Source organism: Colletes gigas, unplaced genomic scaffold (assembly GCF_013123115.1).
Source record: "Colletes gigas isolate AHSC1104 unplaced genomic scaffold, ASM1312311v1 Colletes_gigas_Sc00002, whole genome shotgun sequence".
In the NCBI taxonomy this organism is placed as follows: domain Eukaryota; kingdom Metazoa; phylum Arthropoda; class Insecta; order Hymenoptera; family Colletidae; genus Colletes; species Colletes gigas.
Window position 1 is genome coordinate 6,614,703 of NW_025106631.1, and position 27,356 is coordinate 6,642,058.

Sequence of the window (27,356 nt, forward strand, 5' to 3'; positions counted from 1 at the left end):
GAATAAAGCGTAGGAATTCTATTTTTTATTAATAAATTGTATTACTACATTACTATTACTACATTAGTATTACTACTACTACCCATGCTTGCCTTTATTAAAAATGAGAAACAAAATTAAAAAAAAAATCGACAGGAATTTTTCGGTGAAATTAAAAATTTTCAAATCATTCTGGAAAAATTATTTTTAGTTGCAGAGATTAATTACAACCATTTTTGGTGAATAGACATACCCCCGAAATCCTACCCACTATCGAGAAAAAAATTCAGGTAGATGTGAAATTTTTCGAGAAAATTGAAAATTTTCAAACCGTTTTAAAAAAATTATTTCTAGTTGCAGGGATTAATTACAATCATTTTTGGTGAATAGACATGCCCCCGAAATCCAACCCACTATCGAGAAAAAAATTCGAGTAGGTGTGAAATTTTTCGAGAAAATTGAAAAATTTCAAACCGTTTTAAAAAAATTATTTTTAGTTGCAGGGATCAATTACAACCATTTTTAGTCAATAGGTATACCCCCGAATTCTTACGTGCTTGCGAGAAAAAAATTCCTTACCGAAAATCTAATATGAGGCCAGAAATGTTGCCCGAAGATTTCATGCGAATCTTTAAAATGTCATAACTTCTGAACGAATTGAACAATTTTAATGTTTCGAAAGGCAAACAACGCGTATTTTGATGAAGGATATTTAAAAATTCTAAGAATATCTGAAACGTTGTTCCTTAACACCGCAAAGTGAGAAAATCCCCATAAAAATGGACCAATTCCTCGTTTTTAACGCTTCATATATAGTCCAATTATTCGGCATAATTACCGAATTTTACTGTACCTCGAAGCACACGCGTGGAAGTTCGAAACGCTGCTATACGGAGCCAACGACGGTTGATTAGGTCTGACGAATGTTAGGAACAAACTACTTCCCTAAAACCGATCGCTCGTATCTGCGATCGGAAACTCCGATAAGTTTAAAATACGGTCGCGACAGAATTTACCAAAGAACCAGCCAGAATCTCGACTACGGTTGATTTGGTGTTGCACGTTAAACGTTGGTACAGATCTTACCGAAACTTCTAATTACTAGCTATAGCTCACTGCCTAATTAAAATATAGTTCTACCTATTTATTATCGCACCGGGGAAACGCCGTTGAAGCGATTGCAACGAGACTCGAGGCGTGCTTATAGGTTGGTACTGCTTGAAATCTAAATTGTATCGCGAAATTCTAGTCGCGAAGGAGGACGAAGTATAATATAATAATTGCTTCGCCGTGGTCACAACAAAAGTGCCGGGGTATTCAATTTCGAAACTTTCTAATTGCGCACGAATTTTCGACGGAATCAATAATAAGCGAGATTTCGACTCCGCGTTCGTTTGCGCGCCAGAAATTATAACGAGAACCGTTGCTTATCAGGGAAACTTTGCTTGCTGCCTGCAAATGATACTTCCTGCCAAGGGGAAACGTCGCGGGGTCGGCTAGATAATTCAATTAGCCGAGAAGCCATAAACAGATCATATTTTAAAATTGCATTTCAATGAATAATCATTCCAAACAATTTAAAGTACCTCCTGGAAGTTTTTAAAGCGTAATAATTGGAAGTGAACTAAGTTAATAATAAAGTAATAATTAATTTTTATTTTGGTGGAAGTTAATTACCATGAAATCTTAAAGTTTATTTAAAAATTTAATTACCTCAAACATTCGAGCAGATCGAATTTTTTAATTTGAATTTTGAATTGAGAATAAGTTCTGCAATTGCTTCAATAAGTAATCTGCATTTTTCGCGGTTTTTTATTCTTCACTACCTGGTTTTTGAATCTAAAAATCTGAAAAAATTTCGAAACACGTACCCCGGTACACGAAATGTCTCTGAATTTTTTTACATTTTTGTATTGAATAGGGCAAGATAAATTGCAGGAAAACACTATTTTCTTTATCATTTTCGAGTTAAAAATTGGCACAAAGGGTTTTCTTTCCGTAAGCTATCGAATATCCTATCACACGTTCAATTTGGTTGGGGGCACATTTGATCCCCTTATTCCGCTATACCCTTTGATCAAATATTCTAGTTATTTTGATCAATTTTGCCTTGGTTAAAATTTCATATTTCCAAACAGAGTGTTGTAAGATAACGTTACAAGTATTTCATTACAATCGAAGGTTATATACTGGAACAGTATACTCAACAAAACTAGCCTAAAAATAATAAAAGCAATCCATAATGCTGTTTGTAACTTCCAAATTTAACTTTCCAAATATTAAAATTTCATGTATCTAGCCCAAAGAATTAAATAGAAAGTGAATATTTGAAAAATTGTCTGGCTGATGGGGGGTTTGATAAGTCCAGTGCCCTTGTCTTTCTAAAGTTAAATCTTCGTGCGTGTCGCAGAGAGAAGAATATATTTGATCGTTTCAGACAAGAGCTGAGTCTTCACTACGAAACAGGGGTTCTTTTGTGAACTGCATACCGTCGAAAGAGTACTTCAACGTCATCATGGCTCTTTGCGTATGACAATGCTAGCTCGTGTTTACAGGACACGTACAATTGTTACTTCAACGACGAAGTTTCCACGAATTCATCCCCCCCAGTGAACGAAAACGTATTCTCGAAAGCTTAGGTTGCTTGCAAAGGCAATTGATATTGTGTTCCAGAATAGCCAGCACAGTTTCCCGGAAAGCAATCGTTTGAAACTATCAAAGCAATCCAACGTTACATCAAAATAAACGATTAAATTACGCTCGAAAAGATTCATTAGTAAGTCTTCTCGAAACCGCCAAAGTGGGATTGCGGGGATGCTAATGAAACCTCGTTAGTCGTGCATTCTGTGTTAAATTACCACTTAAATCAGCAATTTTTAACCTTCTTGGGTATCGCAATTCGCCCTTGTGTAAGAGTATAATATAGGGGTAAATATTTTAAATAATAAATTCTTTGCAATTCAAATATATTAATTCCTCGAAGAAGCACAATTTCTGGGAATAAAATATTTCTATTTGTTGAATCGTAATATGTATTTTGATTTAGAAATGTAAATTGGAATATGTCTTTATGAATACGCGTTTAAAAGAGTTCTCGATTCAAAAATTATGTGTGGACAGAGATAACGTGAGATTATTTGCAAGAATATTTGCAGACTGCATGGATTTGATCAATATGGTATAATTCCCCACTAATGAGCACATTGGTGGGTTTGTAATGATTTTAGGGTGTTCCAAAAATGAAGATAAACATGCAACAGTAAAGTAAACAGGATGATTTTACAAACTGTAACAAGCTTCTCTTTTCTAAACGAAATAAGATACATAAAATTCATACCTAAAAAAATTGAATTCTCTTTCTTTTAAATTAAAATACTTTTAAATTAAAATACTTTTAAATTAAAATACTTTTAATATAAAATTCTTATCGTTTCGTATAGAAAAATATTAAGGTACGACCATTGAAAACGTTCTACGAGATATTTGATGTATTGCGTTCGTGTTCAATAACTCCGGGCTTCATGTTGAAACTCTATTCATTATACTAGATCACGCAACACCGATGACCGTAGTTACGGGTATTAGATGAACAACGCGATTTTGCTCATTAACCGTGTAAAATTGAATTAATTTGAAACTATTGTAGCTGTTTGTTGCGTGTTTGTACGCGGAATACGTGTGCGCGTAGAGAGGGCACGTTTTATACTGAAAAAGTCTGGCGTAATAAAGTCAGTCACGTGGAGACCATTGGTCTGAATAATCGTATTTCGTGTTATTAACACGACAATCCTCTCATCAGCAGTACGATATCTGGTACAACAGAAACGTATCCTAATGAGTTTTACTATTGTAATAATGAGAAAGCTGGTGTGCTCCAAATTTACTTAATCAGTGATTTTTATAATTGGAACGAGCTTCTCTTTTCCAAGCGGAGATACAAAGAATTCTCGCCCGTATAATGTAAATTATATAGTTGTTTAGTTATTCTATATAAAGATACCGAGTGTCAAGGAAAATGCAATTTATTTGAATAAAAAGAGAGATCAGACCAGGAATAATATATGCGAAATTCTTGGGATTTGGGATTTATCCCAAGAAAATTATCTTGGGAACTATAGTAAGTCACACACGGTAAATTATGGGAATTGGAAAGATACCAGCAAGTAAGAATCGAAGGGCTCAGGAAACGCTAAGCCGCTGGCTTAAAGGTTTAACACAAAAGTAATTCAGTTTATTTACTGGTATCCTTACACGCACTTAACGAAGAACTTATCACTGTGTCTGTAAATTTTAAATGAAATTGATTACCTTCTCTCATTGCAAATTTTAAAATAACAAATCTCGAGACACCTTACAATTATTGTTACAAAACAGTCAAAAATTTATCCCGGTTTTGTGTGCATACTTCTAAAATCATGTCCTCGAAATCGTATCCAGAGCATTCTCAAATTGTCCAATTATTGGAGAAAGCTCAGGAAACCAGAAACAAAGACTTCATACGTTTTCGTCTGAAATTTCGCTCGGAGGATATCAAGAACATCCACTACACATGCTCTTTATTTCGTCAGACCCCATCGTAAGTAGGTTACGCGCAGTATAATAAATAGCTCTTCCACGGAGGTCATATTTCCCCTCAAAAAGTCGAAGGTATCTTTTAATCAACTCGAACAAAAAACAGCACGAGAGAAGAAATGCTATTAAATACGAAAAACCTAACTTTCACCTCCCCCCTTAATATCGTGGGGATCGTTTGCTGTTTTATTATTTTCTTCTCTTGATCGTTCGAACAATTTCGAATTAATATAGGAGAGACCAGAACAGTAACACAGTTTTAACTAAACATGTGACTTAACATTATAACTTAATTCATAATTTAAGTCTTCATTATTATTATTATTTCATTGTATGATTTATTACTTGGCTTTCACTTGAAATGTGACCTCAAACATTATCAAACGAATATATTAATATGCTTAATCATAATGTAAGTCTTTATTATCAAAATACGATCTAATTTATGCTCCTAAAATAAAATTCGAAAGAACAAATAATTTTCTGCATTCGTTGAACCAATTTGAAGAATAGAATAATTTGTAATACTTAATATCTTGAATTAAGGTTTGATTTAAGCATACACCTTGGTGCTTCATTTTTGTCTAACCATTTGCGATTATCAGTACCAGAAAATTACTCGAATTTAACTTTCTACCGCCTCGTTTGACAACGTTTGACAACCTATAAATTCCTGTTCATTTTAATTAACTCCAAGCTCTAAATACACGTACCACAAATGTCATCGAATATCTTTCAGTCTCGAAATAACGAGAGAAGTTGAGGAAACATCGAATCAGAGGTTTCACGTTCAAGAAACAGCAACCAAAAGCGACGCGTGAACGAAGTTTTAGCGGGTGTTGAAGCGTGAGGTGGAAAGGAAAAATATGCTACAACGCGTCGTTATTATTCTAAAGGGTGGTTGAAACAAGTCGATTTACTCAGTGAGGCCGAGCTTTGAAGACATTGTAGAGCAGGACACTTCACCCACGAGTTTTCCATGAGATTATACGTGTTCCAGCCGAGCGGTTCACGGCTCGGAGGTCGTGGAAGGCACGATTGAAAAAGAAACGCGATGAAAATTCTCCGGGCTAACGAGGTCACGCAGTTACTTCGCGTTTGCCCTGCATTTTTACGTCGAAACGCGACCCTCCCTATGGCGAATTTATTGATGACGCTTCTGCTCGATACACACCCCGAGCGACGGAACTCTTGTTAAGTCGGCTCGCGTAGCGTCGAACGCGTTCAAAGGCTCCCCGTTCCGTGCATTCCTTGTTACATTTGCGAAGAGACGGTACGTATCTCGTCCTGTTCGCCGACTCTATCCGCCGTCGACTGCCGTTAACCGAAAACAAACGTCCTGCCGCTGAAAAATACGTGAACGCACGTACAACCGACGCGTCGCGGCCGCGTTAGGGATTCATGACGCTCGAGAACAGAGCACAGGAACGCCCGGAAGTTTATGGGGACGGTAAATTAACGGTGACGAATATATCGCGTACTTTCCGATAATAACGTATCGATTACTACCTCTGTCAATTTCTGCACTATTTCGGTCGTGAAGACGTAATTTATGCTAAATATAAAGTGTCTGTAACATTAAATTGCATTTTCTAAAGAAATTAATATAGTAATCTTGTATTATGTATAACCAAAATTCCTTCAATGGGGAAAACTTGGAATCCTTAGAGGCTGTTAACAGAACTCGATTTGTTTTACTATATCTATCAATTTTTCTACTATTTCGGTCGTGAAGACGTAATTTATGCCGAATATAAAATGTTTGTAACATTAAATTGCATTTTCTAAAGGAATTAATATAGTGACCTTGTATTATGTATAACCAAAATTCCTTCATTGGGGAAAACTTGGGGTCCTAAGATTTTGGAGACAGAGAATTGTGAAACTAATAACGGAAATAGATTATAAGTAGACTGCGAATATTTGTGCATTTATGAAGAATTTAAATTTTTGAAAAACTATCGAGAGCAATTAATATGCAAGAATTTAAGAAATGGTTAAAGTAGGATAGGAATTATTATATTTAGGGATTGAGATAACCCTCTACGAAGCTTCCATTTCATTAAATCTATTAATAGAAATATGAATTTGCATAAAGATCCGCAGTCTAGTTTCCTGCCAGGAACCTAGTTTCCTTAAGGACTGGATCGACCAATTTTTTACGTTAGTTTTAAAATTATTCGTGCGATATAGCAATTGTTGCAGATCCAGGAAGATAGTAAAATGTGTACTAGAATTTGTATCCTATCCGCCTGGTTACGAGCCACGTTTGCGAGGCTTGCACTTGACAGCCAAGATAATAAACCACCCTCTAGAGTCTGAGGGTCTGGATAAATCAAGGATTGCCATGCCCGGGTCGCGAGACTGTTAACATTTTTCTGTTAACCTTCCCCGTCAACTTTTTCCGCCAACCGTAACAAGAAATGCAGGATACACGGAATATTTCAAAAAATATCTTACAAGAATTCGTTCTGTTGCACGAAGACCAGCCTTGTGGCAAAGAAAGATACGATAAATGTTCGTGACAATGTACATACTGTACCAACGAATCCCCTAGGAAACTAAAAAGCTTCAAGAGAAAATAGAAACGATGCACGACATGGACAAATTGCGTGAATGAACGCTAAAATGGCAGACATTTCTTTCCTGATAAATTATTAGAGTAGAAATTAATAAATTTCTGTTTATTAATTCTATTTGGATGTGAAGATGAAACACGTATATGTCGAAAATAAAAATAAATATAGGACTATGTTTAAAATTAAATACAAGTCCAGAGGAATCTAAAGAATTTATTAAATGAAATTGCAGAGATGCAGATTAATTTTCTACCACAATTACACTTCTTGCTGAAAAAAGTTTAAAAAAAGTATGTTGAAAGTAACATATAATCTATTAACAAATTTAAATTTAGCACATTTTACTGCTGAAAATTCCTCGACAACTAACACAATTAAGTACAATTTGTCTTGCCTGTCTGACCATTACTTGATATTTCTACTTGCGTTGAATTTTAGTCTGATCTCTACGACAATTAAAATATTGTTCATCAACAAAATTAAATTCAGCACATTTAAAACAATGCATTGTAAATAAGTTTTTATCATCCAGATAACGGGTGTTAAAAATTCATCGAGAACCAATACGATTGAGTACGATTTATTTCCCGCGTCTGACTATCGCTCGATATTTCTACTTGCGTTGAATTTCACAAAACGTTTGTTTCCGAGTAGATTTGCCCAGTAATGCACAACTCTCCAAAAAGGATACAATTTTCCGCAGTCTGGAAATCGTTTTTCGATGCACATCCCCAAATCATTTCCCCCGTTTATAGTCATTCCGTTCCATTAACCAGCGACTCTCTCTCTGACTCGAACTTTTTTCTACTTCGTAGCATAGAACCAAAACGATGGGGAGCTGGTGAACCTTCGTCGAGGACTATCGATCGATCGAGGAACGAGCACGATGTGAAACGCGACGGTTTCGCCGTTCGAACGTGAAACCACGTGGTGTCGCGAGAAGAAAACGGAAACATGTTCAAGTCCCGCGCCACCGTTTCCCCGTTGTCGGTTCCCTGGACCACGCAGACGGCGTCGTCCATCTTGAGGATGACATCGGGCATCGCGACGACCACCGTGGCCAGGGACGATAACGAAGAGGAATACACGCCGTACGGACAACGACCGGAAACGTACATAGTGCCCATCGTGTTCCTGTTGATACTACTGATCGGGCTCACCGGAAATGGTGTGCTAGCGCTCACTATCCTACGGCACAGCAACATGAGGAACGTTCCCAATATTTACGTCTTCTCGTTAGCGCTTGGAGATCTACTGGTGATCATTTTTACTCCAACGTTGGGCAAATTACATTCACTAATAACCAGACTGCGGATCCTTATGCAAACTCATATTTTTATTAATAAGATTAATAAAGTGGAAGCTTCGTAAAGGGTTGTTTCGACCACTAAATATAATACTATTTTTGTACATTAAGTACCTATAGTCTGTAGTCTTTTGAAAATTAAAATTTCCCATAAATGCATGAACATCCGCAGTCTACTAATAATGATTAAACATCTTCGTTCGTACACTATTACTTTTACAAATAAATTTAGAAACGTAAAGGGAAGTTAGTCCATGAGTCTACAATATTTATTTGTTATTCGTGACTAAAATTCAAAAGCATTTCGACAATAACGAAATGCATAAACTATTTGCCTACTGGAAGCAACGAGAATGTTATAAAAAAAGCAAACGGAAACATCGAAACGTTAATTTTTTTCCGCCTTCGATAGAAACAAAGTTATCGTTCAGCTCAGTGATTAAAAATTCTATTTGCTTCTAACGAAAGTGACTTTGAAACGCTTCCACACGCTCGAAACTATTTAATTATTCCCAGTAACACGACGTTTCTCCATTTTAACGCTACAGCTTCGCCCAACAATAAGTCCACCCACCCCCTATATTTTATTTTTTACATTTGATTCGTCTTTTATCGCGTCGCAATTAAACGAATGAATAAAGCCGAACGCTTTAAAGGCAATCAACTTTTTTTCCTTCTCCGATTCTCGTTACCCTGCGATTGCAAAAATTCCGAGCTCCCCCCCGGGAATTAACCCTCGTAAATTTCGCCGGGGCGCGTTAATTTCTGGAAAGTTGCGCGATCAAGATTTTTCGCGGATCAGAAGTTACGCGGGTCCTGGAATATTTCGCGATATCGCGATTTCTCGACGGATTTGAAATTAACCCGTTTCTCTGAGACGTGTCTGTTCGATGTTACGCCTGCAGGTGATAGTGACATGCGTGCCATTCACGTTCACCGTTTATATCCTGGACTCCTGGCCCTTCGGACTTGTTCTGTGCAAAGTGTTCGAGTGCTTCAAGGATATCTCGATCGGGGTCTCGGTCTTCACTTTAACAGCGCTCTCCGCGGACAGATTCTTCGCCATTGTGGACCCGATGAGAAAACTTCACGCCACCGGTATTACAACTTTCGATGTCCGATTCCCGGAATTCTCGAACGCGAGCGTAAAGGCGACACTGTGACGGAAGACATCTCATCTCTCGTTTTTATCGTTCAAGGTACAGGAAGAAAAGCCACGCGATTCGCGGTGATCGTCGCCACGTTGATTTGGCTGTTGGCCATTACGTGCGCCATTCCAGCTTCCTTCGCTTACATCAGAGACTTCAGGGTGAACACGAACGTCAGCTTTCGCGTGAGTTCGAATAACACACCTAAACGAATCGATTCACCGAATTTTTTTACCCAACGAACGATATTTTCTTCGTTCCTTTTCTCTTTTAACAAAATGAAATCCTCCGTCGCGGATATAAATTCCAGGTAATCGGTATTTCATTATTCGTATCGTATTTAAATTCCACTGAATTTCATTATTCGTATCTTATTATTGGAGTACTTCGATTTTTAATCGTGCCCTTCGATATTCGAAGGAACAAGTTCATATTAAATGAAAATCCATCGATGGTGAACAGTTTACGTGATAAAATTAACAAAAATAATATTTATAGGGGCATTCGTTGGATTATTATTGCACGAGGAATATATTTTATAAAAATGAAATCCTTTCTTTTTAAGATTTATTTTTTCAAATATAGATTCGTCTGTGTATACCTTTTGATTCGAATAATGATTACCGCCATTTTCAACTGGAATTAAACAATTATCTTTGAAGGCCTGCTACCCTTATCCAGAAGAATTCGGGCCGAATTACCCTAAAACCATCCTGGTCTGTCGTTTCTTCATATTCTACGCGGTGCCTCTCAGCATAATCGCGGTTTTCTACATCCTGATGGCCAGACACCTGATGCGCAGCACCAGAAACATACCCGGGGAGATGCAAGGTCAGGTGAGTAAAAGAAACCACGGTGCGATCGTTTCTCGCGAAGCAATTTAATTTTCGAGGCTGAAAAACGCGCCAAAACTTGATCTTCTAACGCTCGAAGGCGTTTGACTCATTATTTTCAACACGCTAGACCAGCCTTGAATTTTCCACACCAACATTGAACCATTCTAACATTCGCTAACACATTTCCAGCAACTTCCACCGCCATTTTCCTAAGTCTGTACTCGTAAAATCTATTATCGAATGAAGATATTTCCTACCATAAAAAAGATCACCTATTCACACGTTTGAAAGCGTACGAACTTTCAGCTATTATTAAAAACAGTTGAAGCAAACTGAAATGGCTGTCACAGGCTTCGTAACTGGAAACATCGAGAAAACGACATTTCGAATATTATCAAACACTCCTATATTAAATTCGCTAAAAACGAGACGCTGGCTTATCGATCCTCGATGATACCAGTTCGCGAGGACCTCGGTCCGGGGAACACGTCCGCGATTTATTAGAACGGAATACGCCGGAAGTTCGAAAGAAGTACCGCGGAGGGTCGCGCAGAAAGAATGATAATTTCAGAATCTCAAACACAGTCGGACGAATACCGATGGTTTTTGTCTCGAGTGGGGTCCCCCCGTGTTTTCGTAACGTCGTGTCTGCTTGATTTCAGGCGAGGCAAGTGAAGGCGCGGAAAAAAGTGGCCAAGATGGTAATGGCGTTCGTGATTGTCTTCGCCGTATGTTTCTTTCCCCAGCATGTCTTTATGCTGTGGTTTCATATCCATCCGACCGCGGCGGACGATTACGACGCGTTCTGGCATTACTTTCGGATCGTCGGGTTCTGTATGGCGTTCACCAACAGCTGCATCAACCCTATCGCTTTGTACTGCGTCAGCGGCACATTCAGAAAGTATTTCGACAGGTAACGAAACGAAGAAACCGCCATTTTGTCATCGTAAGATAGACTGAGATTAAAAATACGACTTATTTATTTTATATTATATCAGGTCGTCCCATACGTTCGTTTTGTACTACAATTTAAAGCAATGTTTTAGACGTATACTGGAATTTTATGAAAAACAGAACACCTTTCCTTTTTTATTCCAAATGTAGTTCAACGCTTTTCATTAAAACGTTGACGTTTCCAAATTGTTTCCCCACTAATGAGCCCAAAGGTTGTTGCGTTTTATTTCTTATAAATAGACTACGGATCTTTATGCAAATTCATATTTTGATTAGTAGAATTAATGAAATGGGAGCTTTGTAGAGGGTTGTCTCACCCCTAAACTTTGCTCTAACTAAATTACAAATTTTATCCTCGTTAATTCCAGAATTTATGGAACGACCCAATAGCTATTTAGCTTTAGTTACTTTTTCGCTGCACTTTGCATTTCACTTTTTCCCTATGTTTCTTACGGTTTCGCGCGAACCTAATCAATTTTCGATCGCTATTTAGCGCACAAAATACTGATTCTAGTTGGACAAAAATAACTTCTCTCGGAAATTCCGATCCAAACTTGTTTGACAGAATTTATTAACAAACATACGAGAACGTATAATTCTGAAAGATTTCATTTTATTCGCTTCTACTTTGCGGTGCTGCATTTAACCAAATAAAATTGACCCCGATTTATTTGATTTCTGCACGTCTGACTCTTGTACCAAGCGTTCTTGAACTTTAATTAACTTATTTAGGAAAACGATTATTTAGTAGCTAAATGTAAAACTAATATTTATTGTTGTTTTTGCTAACAAATGTATCTGACGACTGGGATGTTTGCAAATAATATAGTGTATTGCACAATATACATTTCTATACGATCCTGACTTAATGCTTCCAATTGTTATATTATTGAAACATAAATTTATTTGTTATTCCCAGTTTTCAGCACTTGGTAATAAATTTAAATACGTCCAACGATCCATGATACCATCAATAATGTGATAATCACCAATCCCAGCAGCCAACATACAGCCCCCATTAGTGACGCCATACGTGCCAGCTCGAGCGTTAATCGTTTTTTGTCATAAATCATTTATCGATTTAATCAATTAATAATTAACGCTTCAGCCGACACATACAGTTTTTTCCATGGAAACAAAATGCAGCATGCAAATTAACGCCACCATTAAACCTCATTATTTACTCTTACAGGCAAAATATTTTAAGAAGAATATACAATTAGAAGCAATGCATGTTAGATCAAGAAGAAAATAGGAAACTGGCCTTAAAATTAATGATACGTGGAATGACACTACGGAAATACAATTCCACGTATCATTAATTTTAAGGCTAGTTTCCTATTTTCTTCTTGATTTAACATGCATTGCTTCTAATTGCATATTCTTCTTAAAATATTTTATCTACGGTTATTCTCTAAACCTCCCTTATCAAATAACAGATTTGGAAGTTTCTAAATTATTTGAAACGCTTTGGAACACGTGTTATTTCTATAATAATTGGTGAATAATTATTAATAGCCACAAGTTCGATACACATTTGGCTCGTTTAATTAAGATCGTGTTATTATTGTACTACAGTACTACAGCGCTATGGTTTCAATAATGTAAATTAAGTACGTTTCATTAGGATCTAAACAATTCGTGTATTACGATAACAGTCTTCATGAAATTGTATTCCAAAGTCATTACTGTTATTACGATAACAGTTTTTATAAAATTGTTACCTTCGACCTCGATCGACGATTCGATTAAAACGCGATTGCCCCCGAGATGCATCGAAAACTGTTTCGACCGTGTGCTAGTAAATATTCAGGGGCGAAATAAAATTACAGCCGTTTCGTAGCGAAGTATCGAGCATTCAGAAAAAATTGGCAGCGACTTGACACCCGGGCAGAAAACCACGATCCAACCGCTGCCCGACCTATTTCCATAAATTCGGATAGGAGCGATAAAAATTTAGTCGATCAATGGGATTATCGCCTATATTACCACGCGATGTAACGCGGCGTCCATTAAGCAGCCATTATACAGACTGATTCTAGAAACTGGGACAAACCGCAGCCCTTTTCCCCGGTAATGGTACAAATTGATACAGGAAAAAATGATCAAAACAAAATGGTAGTTCTACTATTCGCTGGAACTTAGCTTTCTCAGTAATCCTTAATCCTAACTACCGTGTTACACGGGGGGTTGATTACGCAGCAATAGGAGCTGTTTCTTGGTTGTATAATTCATTTCTGTGAATACAATATGCATACTTGTTTTTTAAATGAAATGTATTTTGTTCTGCATATAAAAATACGAATATATTGCAGCAGGCTTCTTGTAAATAAAATAAAAATGGATATACAAGGTATCTAGTAATACTGCCATAACCAGGAAAAAGGTGATTTTAATTGAAGAAATAAATAAAATTGTTTTGTATAGGACTTTCTCTTTTCTATAATATAAAACTATATTAAAAGAATTGTAATAAATATTATTTTAAAGATACTTCTACTCCAAGGCATTACTTCTAAATAATAGTATCGAGTTTTCACGGTTATAGTCGTGCATCGAAACTAAGTTATTTCGAAAAAGACTAATACACCTTTACAAATATAATATAACAATGTAATACGAAACGACTATCATATTACACCGCTCAAGCCATTGTTTCCAACGAAACCTGTTCCCGAAACCGTGTGATACGGAGTACTAAAGGGTTAAAGTTAAACTTCGCGCAGGTACCTGCTGTGTTGCGTGCCGCGGAAGATGAGGAGACGACAGCGTCGATCGTCTGACCTGAGCTCGCGGGTACGGGGTCAAAGTTTCTCGATGATGAGCTCCAAGAAGTACACGGGGGACTCCCGTCGAGGTCAGCGTAGCGTCATGCACATGTCCATGTTCGGGAACGACGGTAGGACCAGCCTCCCGATCAAGGAACAGGAGACGACCATCAGCTTGACCGGTTGCCCGAACGAGGTCGACGAGGGCCTCAAATGCGACCATAACTCGGCGACGGAGTAACGAACCGGTCGCGAGTGCTCGTTAAAATTCCGAAGACTGAACGATTCGGCGATCAGCGCGAACAGTGGTGTCGTACGTTCCCCTTCTCCCGCGCGATAGGACTCGCTCGCGTCTACGAATCGGAATCTCGCGGTAAACCGCGTGTTCCGATCGAGGGGACACTAATCCATCCCTGGAATTCGGTTTATTCGAAGAGCGAGTAAATAATCGCGTTAATGATCGTCCACGCGACCAACGTCGACCGCGATTGGATCAATGGCGTGTCTCGTCGCGAACGCCACGGCGTCCATTGTTTCTTACGCGATAGACGGGCCGTGTGTGCGACCGTTGTCGAAACTGGCGCCAAAAACCGGAAGCAATTTTCGCGTCCGGTCGTTAAATCAGTGCGGTTCGCGGGCACACAGACTGCCTAGGAGTTGTACGATTTAACGGGTAACGATTTTGTAAATAAAATTCAGAGGTCGAAACTGTTGATGATTTCTCTGCCCCGCGTCTGTCCCTTTGTCGTTCCTGTCCTGTGCCTTCCCTTCATTTGGTTGGCGCTTCCTTTCAGGACTTGGTAAAAAATCGAGGATGAAGCACGGTCGAGATAATTAAATCTCTATCCGAACAGTCGAACAGATCTCCGCGACGTCCATTTACACCATTACTATCGCCTCTCTGTTCGTCCAGTTTTATCGGGAATTTTATATTTTAGGGCACACTTTGCGATCGAGGATTCTCGAGGCACTCGATAACACTCGATCGAAGTGTCTCTTAGCCGTGGAAAGACCGAGGCTCGAATCCATCATTTGGAAAATGTTTTAAATAAATTTATTTATGGGAGTACTCGATTCGAGAAAAAATATATAATGTTGGAGAGTTATAGCCCTGTGGGTGTTTGGAAATTATGTTTTATAGATAATGCCATATATTTAAAAATCTCACACAGGAAAAGTGAAATCAATAATAATTATATCATTCAGTACAGTTTTTTGTTCTCCATAATTGTCGAGTCAACATTTGTGGAAAATTCTTCACTTTGAGAAACATTTTTAATTGGCACTCAGCCCCTTTGACAGTTCTGCTGTACAATTACGATTTCGCTTTTATAATCTGCACAAAAACACGACGAATTTTTATTTTTACTTGTCCTGAAAATAAATAAAACGGACAAGAACGAATGCGAAATATGTTGGCATAATTGGCACGAAGGGGACTTTTCAACGATTTATAAAAACATATACTTTCTGTCAGACGGTTTAAAAATAACTGGAAACGAACTAACCAAACGTGCAATATTTGCTGAACGTCATAATGAAACAATTCAATTTTTCATACCTTAACTTGTGTCAATTTCGTTAGATACCATAAATACAATTATTTGTTTCTAATTTCAAGCTTAAAGAACCCTCGTGGTTAATTTTAAAATCTAATTCTAATCAGTGCCACCAAAACTCATAAAAAATAATAAATTTCATTATACACTGCATTTCAAAATGGTATCTAAACGTCAGATTCCTCCATCTTAAAATTGTAATGGAAAAAGAAACGTTATCAATCATGAAACAAAATTAATTACCATAAAGCTTTTACCGTAAATCTTGCATCAACGACTGTCAGAATTATTACTAAAGATAGAGATCAGATTTTAAGAGATTAAATAAACAAAGAAGAGTATAAATTCGGAATCGAAGAAAAAGTAAAAATTGTTCGTTCTGGTCTCAGGTATGTTTCAATATTTGTTTACCCCGGACACGGACATATTGCTCGAAGTTCGATATAAATCTAACTTCGTGTCACGGAGTTCCCGGAGACGACGAGTGCTCCCCGGGCAGCAGGGGAATCGTTCCGTCAGGGATTCGTCGACGCTGTTACACTCGCGACTTTAATCGACCTCGTGAATGTCTCCGTCTTGACCTCTGACCTTCCGCGTCCTAACCGCTTTCCGGTTCTACGATCGCCTGGGGAACGACGGGATGTCAGCAGAGACGTCTACTCGAACGACTACGACGACGGCATGCTTATGATTTCCTACATTAACCTCTTAGCCACGGCTGTATGACGTAAAGATTGAAATGAAGTTTTTTGATGATCGTATATTCCGTCTGTATATTGTCAACACTGTTATAAAACGTTGTGAAACAAAACATATGAAAACGATCATTTAATTCAAACGGTGAGCGAGTGAGCCACTATAGTGACGCGTTGTTCAGAAAGGTGACATCCGCGAAAGCCAGTATAGTGATGCATCGTGCCTAAGAGGTTAAATGAAGCAAAAGGTGGAAGTTGCTTTCTATTGCTAGCTTTCTTGCCCTGTAATTCATCTCTCCCCGTGTCCTGCCTTATTATTTCTATCGAGGGGAGGCTAAACGCCGACAAAACGAACTCTTTGAGCAGACTGGCCAGACACCATCAAAGTATCCTGCGAATCTATCGGGGGAACGAGCACATGCACGAGAACGATGAAGGTCGGTGATCGAATTCAACTAATTTCAGGCTCCTACCGCCGCGTAGGTTAAATTTCGTTTCGAGCAATTGCAGTTCGTTAGGATGCTACTTATTGACTCGAGCGATCGCGCTGTTATTGGCAACAGCGAAAGATGAAACGGTACATTGCCCCTTACGTATCCGTGCCCGCCGTTTCAAACGCAATTCCCAACGCGCACGTGCCTCGCGAGCTACACGTTTCGTGGTAAAATTCGTTTCTATTCGCGTACGTCTCTGTTTAAGTAGTTTACGATAGTGAAATACTTGAGTTGTAATGAAATGCGTAGAGGAAGCATATTTGGAATACCTGAGTATCTAAAAAATTAGTAACGAGTGACCTGTTAACGATCTTCAAAGTAATAGAACGTTTCTCTGAGCAAGTATTCGATCGTTGCAATTGTGATTAATGTACAAAAGTCTTAGAATAAAATAATTAAGGACTGATCTTTTCCTAAGAGTACTATATGGACCATCCAACTGGGCTGTAGTTGCAACTAATTAATAAATGAGCCAAATTTTATGACTCTGATCTTGTTATACCATATACAACAACGACTGGCCACGAAATTTTGTTTCAAAATGAGAAAATTTAAACGAAAACGTGTTTGGAGAGGAGTAAATTACTTCAGTGCCCGTATTTTCATCGAAAACGAAGTAAAATGAATTATCCAAGTACCACTCGGACGAACAATTATTTGAGTAAAAACATCCAGCTTCCAGAATATTAAATCATTGCCCCAGCGGTTTTGTTCCTCGCGAAAGATATTTAATTATTCTGCAAAACGTTGAACAATAATTAATTTGCTCTTTCTCCTCGTTCCATTTCGCGAATTCGTTTTGGTTTTCGACGCGGCGTTAGAATGGAATCGGTGTAGAGCGAAACAATTTCGAGAGGCACTTCCAACGTTCCGTGCCGGCGCGTAGCGTCAATTCATTTCTGTTAATAACGAGAAATATTGTAAATGTTTAATCTCGGAGCAGACAAACGATCTCGACGGAAAGCGAGGAGGTGAAGGCCGACGAGGAGTTCTGCTCAAAATGCAACGGAGCCACCGCGGAAGCGGACGAGAACGCGGCCATGTTCCCCCACATCCAGGATCTCTGCCCAGCCGACAGGAAAAGGATAGCCCAGCTTGTTAAGCAGTTGATTAAGTAAAATCCCTTAACGCGCGCTAATTAATAACCTGAGACCGTTTTCATTCGATCTCATCTTATTATTGCCAACGTTGTCTATGGAAACATTGCGCGCTGACCAGTGGTGAACAATGTTTAATTTCCGGGGGACTCGAGTTTATCTTAAATTCATTTTCGATTGAATAAACAATTTATAATACAGTTTTATACCACGGAAACTTGTTTGAGCGCATAGAATCGAAATAGATTTCAAAATAAACATGAAAGACAGCATAAATAATAATAGTTGGTATATTCGTCGGATAAAGGATATAAAGCCCTTTAAAACGAGTGTTCGTTCAAGTCGATCGGGTTATTAGTTTCGGAGATATGAGGTTTCGAAGCATTTGTTTACTTTTTGGTAAGGTCGTTGGCCTGCACGTGTTCGTAGCAAATAGGTCACTCGGTCACGATTATCACGACGCATGCGCGAGAGAGAGAGAGAGGTCTGACGCGCAAGACGGAGACAGAGATAGTCGAATAAAAAAGTCACTCCTTTCATTTAAATTATAATATCTCCAAAACGGAAAGTCGAATCGACATAAATGAAAAGCAATAATAGTTACGGAACTGCAAGTGTGTAAAGTTTAACTATTTTTAACGCGCGTTAATAGACTTTTGTAAGACGAAAAGTGGAATTTTAAAAATTACGCCATTCTTTAGACAACGATATCTGCAGAACAGAAACCATTTTAAGTGGTACAATTACAGGTGTGTACGTTTCCAAAAAATGTCGTTTTATAGGGGAATAAAGACCACTAAGAAGTCTCTCTGAGAAGCAAAAGTAGATTCCAACGAATAATAAAGCTATAATTTTGTCTTGGTAATTAGAGTGGACATGCTTAATTATAATTTGCAGCGTTTTAAAAAAAGCACGATTAAACTTATCGAAACTGTTATTTCTATGGTAATCTTGATACTTTATACCTTTAACGAGCCTTTCGGACATTATAACACTCTTAATTTTTATTAACAACGACAAGCTCTCTTATCTTGTAACTAGTGCAACCTTTTTTGTAACTTTCGTACTTTCGCGATGGAAATACCTGTCTCGTCCATGTTTCTAGCAGCGTCAGCTGCATTGGGACCAATAATTATACCCATCGCGTCCATAGTCTACACTAGACTGCTGAAGTCTTGGATAACTATAGTTTTCATCGTGCTGTATAAAAGTTTACGAATTATCTTCATAGAAGCTCGCAATTCTCGAATAAAATATCCAAAAATTTTCATTTTCACAGACTAACTTCTTTCATGGACCAATCGTCAGAGATTTGAAAAATGTAACAAATAGACATTGTATGGTAAATTTCTCGTATTTAATTTCGTAGAAACGAGATCAGAGACACTGTGTTCGTACGCTATCGGTTGGTGAGAACACTAAACTCGAGTCTCTGAGGCGTCTTTCATATTCTTTACAATACGAATTCACTTTCTGGTTAATAATCCACTCTATATAATATCCTCGTGACGAAGCTAATTCCTGCAGCGATAAAAATCCTTTTATCCTGCTGAGTGCCCTGCAGCATATTAATACTCGACGTACGCGCTTAAGATCAAGTAAGAATATTATCTGTTTAAATACTAACATTGACGTTGGACCGACCATTCGTTATTTATAATCTATGGATTCATATTGGCTTTTTTAAATTCTCGAAACTTCGAACACAGTATTCGCCTTTAAAAAAAAAACTAATAAAATAGCAATGATACTTTCAATTTTGTTGAACTATTCTTTAAAACACAATGTGTGTCTTCAAATTCCTATACCCTTATCAAAGGATAAAAATCCTTTTACGAATAAAAAAAGGGATAAAAAATCAGATAGAGACAAAACGGATTTTATTTATATGGGCGTGGATAGATCAAATCATGGCTAGCTCGTTGAAATTAAACTGCAACGCAACAACAGTGCCGCGTAACATAACACTATGACAATGCAAACAAAGCACTATGTGTTTTGTTTACAATTCGCGGCGCTATTCTGTCCAACAATACGTGAGAATTGTGCAGTTCGTGATTATTGCGTGGAACATAGTCATTGTTCAGCTCATTTGTCAAGAGACACGTCACTTATTTGTATGCAAAGCACTTACATTAGTTAAGTCGGAGTCAAATTATCGAGCCGCGGTAATGGCTGACATAGTTTAACTTCTAAGTGGAATCAATCGATTGCTCGACCTCCAATTACATAAAAAAAAAATGCCCACGTTTGTTCTACGCGTTCTAAGAGCAAAGATATTTTAATTAAAAGTCCAAAAGTGCCGAAAAAATATGTTGAAACAACCAAATCTCGTGATACACATTTCATATATTAATCCTCCATAGTTCAAATTACGTTTGGCCTTTTCTAGATGAGAATTATATGATATGACCATTGGTAGACACTGATAACAAGATATAAAACGAAAGGTAAAATAAACACAAATTTCCAATTGTTCCCATCTTAGTGCAAAAGATAGTGTTAAATAGTTTTTGTTGTAAAACCATAGTTGATACATATTGGCAATAAAATTAAATCATGGACACTATTAATGTGACTTCTTAATAGTTTAAAAATTTGTTTCATTCAATTTGAATCCATACGTTCAGCTCTATACTTCAAGAGTATCCAAAATTTTTTTTGTTCAAAAATATTCAAAATTATAGGAGCTACAATGAATCCAGTGAAAATATTAAAAAGAAGTGTATATGGTTGCTATAATATCTCTTTTAATCGATTAATTGGCACTGAATTTAAAAGGAATCTTCAACACATCTACCTTTATAATTCAAACTGAAATTTTCAAAATCTAATGCATTTTACTATTTTTTCAACTATCTAAAAGAAGAAGAAAAACTGATTATTTGACTTCAATATTATTGCTCGGTTCAATAAATTTAAAACAGTGATGAGAAATATGGATTATACATTACAAATGATGATAATGTATAATATTATTTCAACTTCGTGTAATTGGTATCAGATTTATTCTTTCGCCTGTCAGAATAATTAATAATTTCTATTTACTACAATACGTATGTATATTGTAAATTTTTGAAGAACGTCAGAAATATTAGGAATACTACGAAATAACACGTCATTGAATGCTTCTATCGTTTGGGAAACTGCCAAGAATATTCTTAAACAGATAAAACTGGTAGCCAACGTGTTAATTCGCCGGACGGACCCGGCAGATACGAGAATATTCTCCATACGTGAAAATTTATCTTCGGTACAAGTTTGGTAATTCTGACGGCAGCTATTAAAAGTTGAACCGCGTAATTTGTGTCTGTCGGCGTTGGCAAACTCTGTCAACCCTGGGGAACGATCTCGTCGATCGCTTTTGTCAAAGTATTAGGTTGTAACGTATGAAACGTCGGCTTCTTTCGCTCGAAATATTCCACGCACACTCCCACTTTTTACGTAAACGTATTATTCATTCGTTCGGCGTTCAAATATTCCTCCTACGTTACGATATTTATTATATCGTTTCCATGCAATGTTGGGTTTCTGGATTCGATAAACCGAGAAAACGCGTGTTCTGCTATTTCTTGATTTGGATATTTTTCTACTGAAAACTTATCTTTTACTTAAACTTAACGCTCATAATTATGGGCTTATTCTAGGTTTAGAATGTTTGTGTTAGTTTTACTCACAATGATGATTACTCAGATGATTCGCTGGTAAAATCGATGCACTGTTAGTTCGACTGTTTCCAAAAGTTTCTTTTCTGGAGAGTTCATCTCGACGAATTGACAATTTTCTTTCTAGAAAAAATTTCTTTGAATCAGATATACAATGTTATCTCAAAAAACTCGTTAAAATACTGTTTTGTTACGTCAAAGTGGTTAAACGCGGAGCTCATTTTGTTTTACTTTCCTTTAGAGATATCTAAATGTTTAAAAAAAATGATAGTTTAAATCATATAACGGAATATGTATTTTCAATTTATTCTATATTCGTTGTATGCTTTCAACGGTAGGTAAAAAGGATTTATATCGATTATATCGATTACAAGATCAATTGCAAACTTTTATTAATTGTTAACGCCTAACTCTGAGGCAAACTATCTGTTTCTTGGTGCAGAGCAGTTGCATAACGCGAAACGCTTGAGTTTCATGCGTTGCAACCCCGTATCGGTCGAAATAATTCTTCGACGATCGGAATATCAGCATTAGGCACGGGGGCTCGATTTCGATTAAGATAATAGCGTCGCGATTGCATATAAGCACGCTTGTTCCCGTCGAGTATCGCGTACGGAATTATGGAAATGAAAGTTGGTGCGCAGACAAGAATCTCGAGCGGCCCATTCGCGTTACGATTTTTTCGTACGAAGAATGATACGAGACGTCGCAAAGCAGACATATCGACCATTTTACGACCTACTTGCGGATGTAGCGTCGCGTAGCAAATTGTATAAAAAGACGACACGCTTTACGATTTTCGTTTAGATAGCCCTATCGCGGAGAATCGAGAAATCGAATCAGACGAATTTTATTATAAGCATGTATATTATCGTCCATAAGTGACCGTATATTTTGCTGGTCCATCTTAAAAAATACGAATTAAAGTCAAGAATATCAATTTCTTGACCGAGGCTTCGTTATTAAGTTATTAAAAAATTAAATTACAAAATTTCAAATCGTTCTGAAAAAATTATTTTTGGTTGCCGGGGTCGATTGCAATCATTTTTGGTCAATAGACATACCCCCGATATCCTACGCACATTCGAGAAAAAAATTCCTTATAGTAAATATGTCTGACCATACATTGATATGTTTCACTGAAATTTCAAGCGTATGTTAAAAATATCATAACTCCTGAACGGATTGGGGGATTTTAATTTTTCAAAAAGCAATCAACGCGTATTTTAGTGAAGAATATGTAGAAATCGTAAAAATATTGGAAAAGTTGCTCCTTGGCCCCGTAAAATGAGAAAACCCACATAAAAGTGGTCCAATTTTCAAATAGCCATAATTCCTACAATAGTAAAGGTATCTTATTGAAATTTTTTTCTGAAACAGAGCCCATGGGTACCTACAAGAGAGTATTAGACAACTTCTCCGTACAGCGTCAAACAAGTTTATTAAAAATGAAAAACAAATTTCTAAGAATAATCGACAGGGGGTAGCTGCTGAAATTTTTCGGTGAAAAAAAAAATTTCAAATTGTTCTAAAAAAATTATTTTCGGCTGCAGGAGTCAATTGCAATCATTTTCGGTCAATAGACATGCCCCCGAAATCCTACCCATTTTCTAGAAAAAAATTCGAGAAAGTAAAACTTTTTGACGAAAATTAACAAATTTCAAATCGTTCTGAAAAAATTATTTTCGTTTGTGGGGGTTAATTACAATCGTTTTTGGTCAATAGACATACCCCCAAAATCCTACCCATTTTCTAGAAAAAAATTCGAGAAAGTAAAATTTTTTGACGAAAATTAACAAATTTCAAATCGTTCTGAAAAAATTATTTTCGTTTGTGGGGGTTAATTACAATCGCTTTTGGTCAATAGACATACCCCCAAAATCCTACCCATTTTCTAGAAAAAAATTCGAGGTGTGAAATTTTTTGACAAAAATTAAAAAATTTCAAATCGCTTTAGAAAAATTATTTTCGATTGTGGGGGCTAATTACAATCGTTTTTTGTGAATAGACATACCCCCGAAATCCTGCGCATTTTCGAGAAAAAAATTCAATACTGGCGGAACTTTAAACGTTAATAACTTTTTAACGAAGTCTCAATCAACAAATTGATATTCTTGGTTTTCGTCTTATTTTAGCCTCAAGAATCTCTCATTAAAATTTATACAGGGTAGCCGAACACCCTGTATAAATTTTATAATTCACGTAAAAAATCAAAATAAATATGCAATGAGTAAAATTGTACAAGGAAGAAAATTTTGAAGTCAAACTTTAAAATTGGAGGTCTCATGGAAAATATTTCAGAAAAATAGTAAAGAAAAGCAATTATAGTTTTTAAACGAAATTATAAAAGGAAAAGTTCGAATTGTTTGTTAACATTTTGGTAAAATGACATGCATATAACATGAGTTGCATTATTATTTATAGTTTGCATAAAATATTGACAAAGCACGATTGTTATGGCTGGACGAAGAACGTTTATGCAAATGCATATTTTTGCAGGAAAGTGATAAAGAAATTGGATCGAGATAAAGTTTGTTTTGACGTTGGGAAATTTGAAAAACACATATTTTATTTTGCATACTGCATATTATTTGCATACTGTGCGCATATTTCTTGCACATTTGCGTGCTAATAGCTTCTTTAAGTCTTTCTAGATCATTTGTACGTACATGTAGCATGACTGTGATCGATTCGCGTATGATTGTACACATAAGTACAAAGTGCACATTTACACACATGTACGTGGTATTAAATGATTGTTGCGTGACACCATACGAAAGTTTACGAGATCTTGTTCGTTTCATTATTCTCAGATATGTAAACAGTCACCCATAATTTGAAAAATGGTACTACAATTGCACTCTAACATTGCTGATAAAAACTTCATAAAAACGAATCCATGAAATTGCAGATATCACCGAGGATTTAAAAATGACTGGTTTTATGGGGGAAAAATCAGAACTAAATGTGAATATGTTCCACAGAAAATCTAGAATTTTAATTAAATAGAATTGAAACACGATACTGGCACAAATTCGAATATACCCTAATCTGATAGAAAATAATTCTAAGAAAAAGTAGGAAACTAATTATAAATAGAAATAGAAATATTAACATCTTTCTGAATATTCAATAATTCTCAACGAATTCAAATAATGAATTTTTTTTAGCCAATAGTGGACTCCAGAAGTTTGGAAAAATATTTTACTCGGTGACTAATTAAAATCTAATTTGTTCAGATTTTCTTTTACGTTCTACAGAAACCAGATGCAATTTGCGAGTTGGCCATTTTGTACACAAGTGAGGATTGTTAGGGCATATGAACTAATTGCAGAATCCCTAGCAAGAGACTCAGAAGGATTATAGGGAGTACCAAAGAACTAAAGCCTCCTGAGTTCATATTAATATTCATAATGTAGCATACTCTTGAAATTAAATTCCTTATATAGATTTTCAAAGCCCGTAGATACAATATTATAATTATTCTTTGTATATTAAATCATCTCATAAGTTCCTGCAGCATTTGTAGAATTTAAATATTTCAAGTCACACTCTCTGGGGTACAAATTTTTCCTAAATTCAGGGAAAAGAATAAGAACCTATGGAATACAAAAAGAGACAAATACAATAATATTTTCATTCATAAATTGATATTTTCATGGTTCACTCTAATGTTTCTCTCCCGTCTACCCGCACAATAGACTCTGTGAAAAATATATGTGTTCTACTCTTTGTAGGAAAGCAATTTCTCAACTTCGCAATATTCAATTTGGTTTAGAGCTTCTTTTCTTTACGATAAAAAATTCGTTCTTTCCTTCTTCCTTCCCTTTTCTTGTACCGCTATATACCATCAACGTTTTCACAAATTACATTCTTAGTTTAGCGATATATTATAGTTTTTTTAACGTTCGTTTCGAATTGATTATACTTGCGACAAGATTTAAATTATATTATAATTTAAAAAACATACCCAGACGGATCTCCGGCTTTTAGATGCACGAAAGAAATGCACGACGCGAAATCCGAACTGGTGGTCAACGAATCCGAGAAAGATGCCATAAGGAGCCAATACCAAAAATCGCTGGATCGTCGGGAAACAGAAAAAAAGCAATTAGAATTTAAAGTAACGTTATCATATCAATGCAATACCATTTATGATAAACAAATTTTGATCGGTACGGTAACGATAAACATAATACGGCTGAACAAGTTACGTAATTTACCCTGCATTTAATTGTTAATAAACGTGTCAACGTCGAAGCTATGAATTGAACCAGTCGTATATTACTAATCTGACCCAGACAAATCGATTTGTTTGATAAGTTTAAAGCGCCGGTCACCGGTGACCACCATGGCAATTAACACGTTAAAGTAAACGCTACGTTACAGAAAATCCATCATCTACTTTATGTTGCATTCAATATCTTTGTAACAAAGTATTTGCAACCGATCTTCATATAATACTCTCTTATTACTTTTCACGCAACTTCGTCTCGCATTACATGCGCTAAAATCGTACGGAAGTAATTTAGAGGGATTTTACGAGTCCAGTAATTCTGTCTAACATTTTAAATCGCGTTTCTATCAGCTAACGGAAGCCCGAGCCGAGACGAACGAGCTGAAGACTCGAATTTCGCGAATCCTGGATCTACTGACGCGACAGGTCGCCGCTCAAGAAAAACAATTTCTCGAGCTTACGGAGATAGTCAGGGATTTGGTGCGCGAAAAGTCGCGTCTACAGAACGCTCTTGAACAAAAGCAGACGGAATCTGACACGTTACAGTCGAAATTTCAGAGAACTAAGGAGCTACTAGAGGCGGAGAGACTGCAACGTTGCAAGAATCTCGCGGAGAAGGTTCATCGGACCTGCCAAACTGGAGAAACTGAGATAACAACGTAAGGAAATTTACAATTCTGGGGGAATGAACAATTTTTATCTAAATTTTCCGTTAACGAAAAGAGTCGCGTTGCTAGTTTTACAATATGAGATTCCCTAAAGATTCAAAATCTGGCCTCCCGCGTTGAGGCTTTGTGAAACGTGGAATTACTGTCGCCATACTTATTGACCTTGAAATGATACAGTGATTACAGTTTGTAAATAATCGAAAATGAACGCATTAGATGACTCTACCTGTACAATAGATACGCAATAACAAATCAAAGCTCTCTAAATGTGGCGATATCGATCGCTTGTTACGCTAACTTTCGTTCCAGAATTTGCAGATATGTTACACGGTGTTTACATTAAACTATCGAAAACTTTTGGCGTTTATGACTGTTTTTTTTAAACGTTTTGTGTTTCAGTTTCGATAAGAGATGCGTTCGGGAAGAGATCGATAAAGAATCCGTCTCGTGTCGTCCACACAATGCACGGATCAAGAGTAAACACGATCTGGAGGAGTCTTCTACGGATGGAACGTTATTGAGGGAACTGTTCTTCAGGAAACCGAGCGTCGAAGAAAGCGGTACCTTGGACATCATTCCAGTTCTATCGGAACCCTGTCTACAAATGAAACCTTCCAACTCCGTTTTCTTCGTTTAACAGTTTACAAACAGTATACAAAGTGTCCTAGACTCTAACGACCAAATTTTGTCAACATATTCTTTGCATTTAAGTAAGAAGAAAATGTTATGTCAGAATATACTTAAGAATATATCAACAATATTTTTACCTGGTCTATCTTCATCTAAGCTAGTAGATATT

At 36.9% G+C, this 27,356-nt stretch overlaps 1 protein-coding gene across 1 annotated transcript; it reads left to right on the forward strand.

Annotated features, from left to right (window-relative positions):
- Positions 1 to 8,084: 8,084 nt before the first annotated feature.
- Positions 8,085 to 27,194, forward strand: LOC122400632. Its single transcript, XM_043402179.1, has 10 exons — positions 8,085 to 8,387; positions 9,342 to 9,534; positions 9,636 to 9,769; positions 10,247 to 10,420; positions 11,083 to 11,333; positions 14,101 to 14,379; positions 17,834 to 18,004; positions 25,646 to 25,832; positions 26,241 to 26,548; positions 26,957 to 27,194. Exons 1-10 carry the CDS (start codon positions 8,085 to 8,087, stop codon positions 27,192 to 27,194), a joined length of 2,238 nt encoding a protein of 745 aa, XP_043258114.1.
- Positions 27,195 to 27,356: the final 162 nt, after the last annotated feature.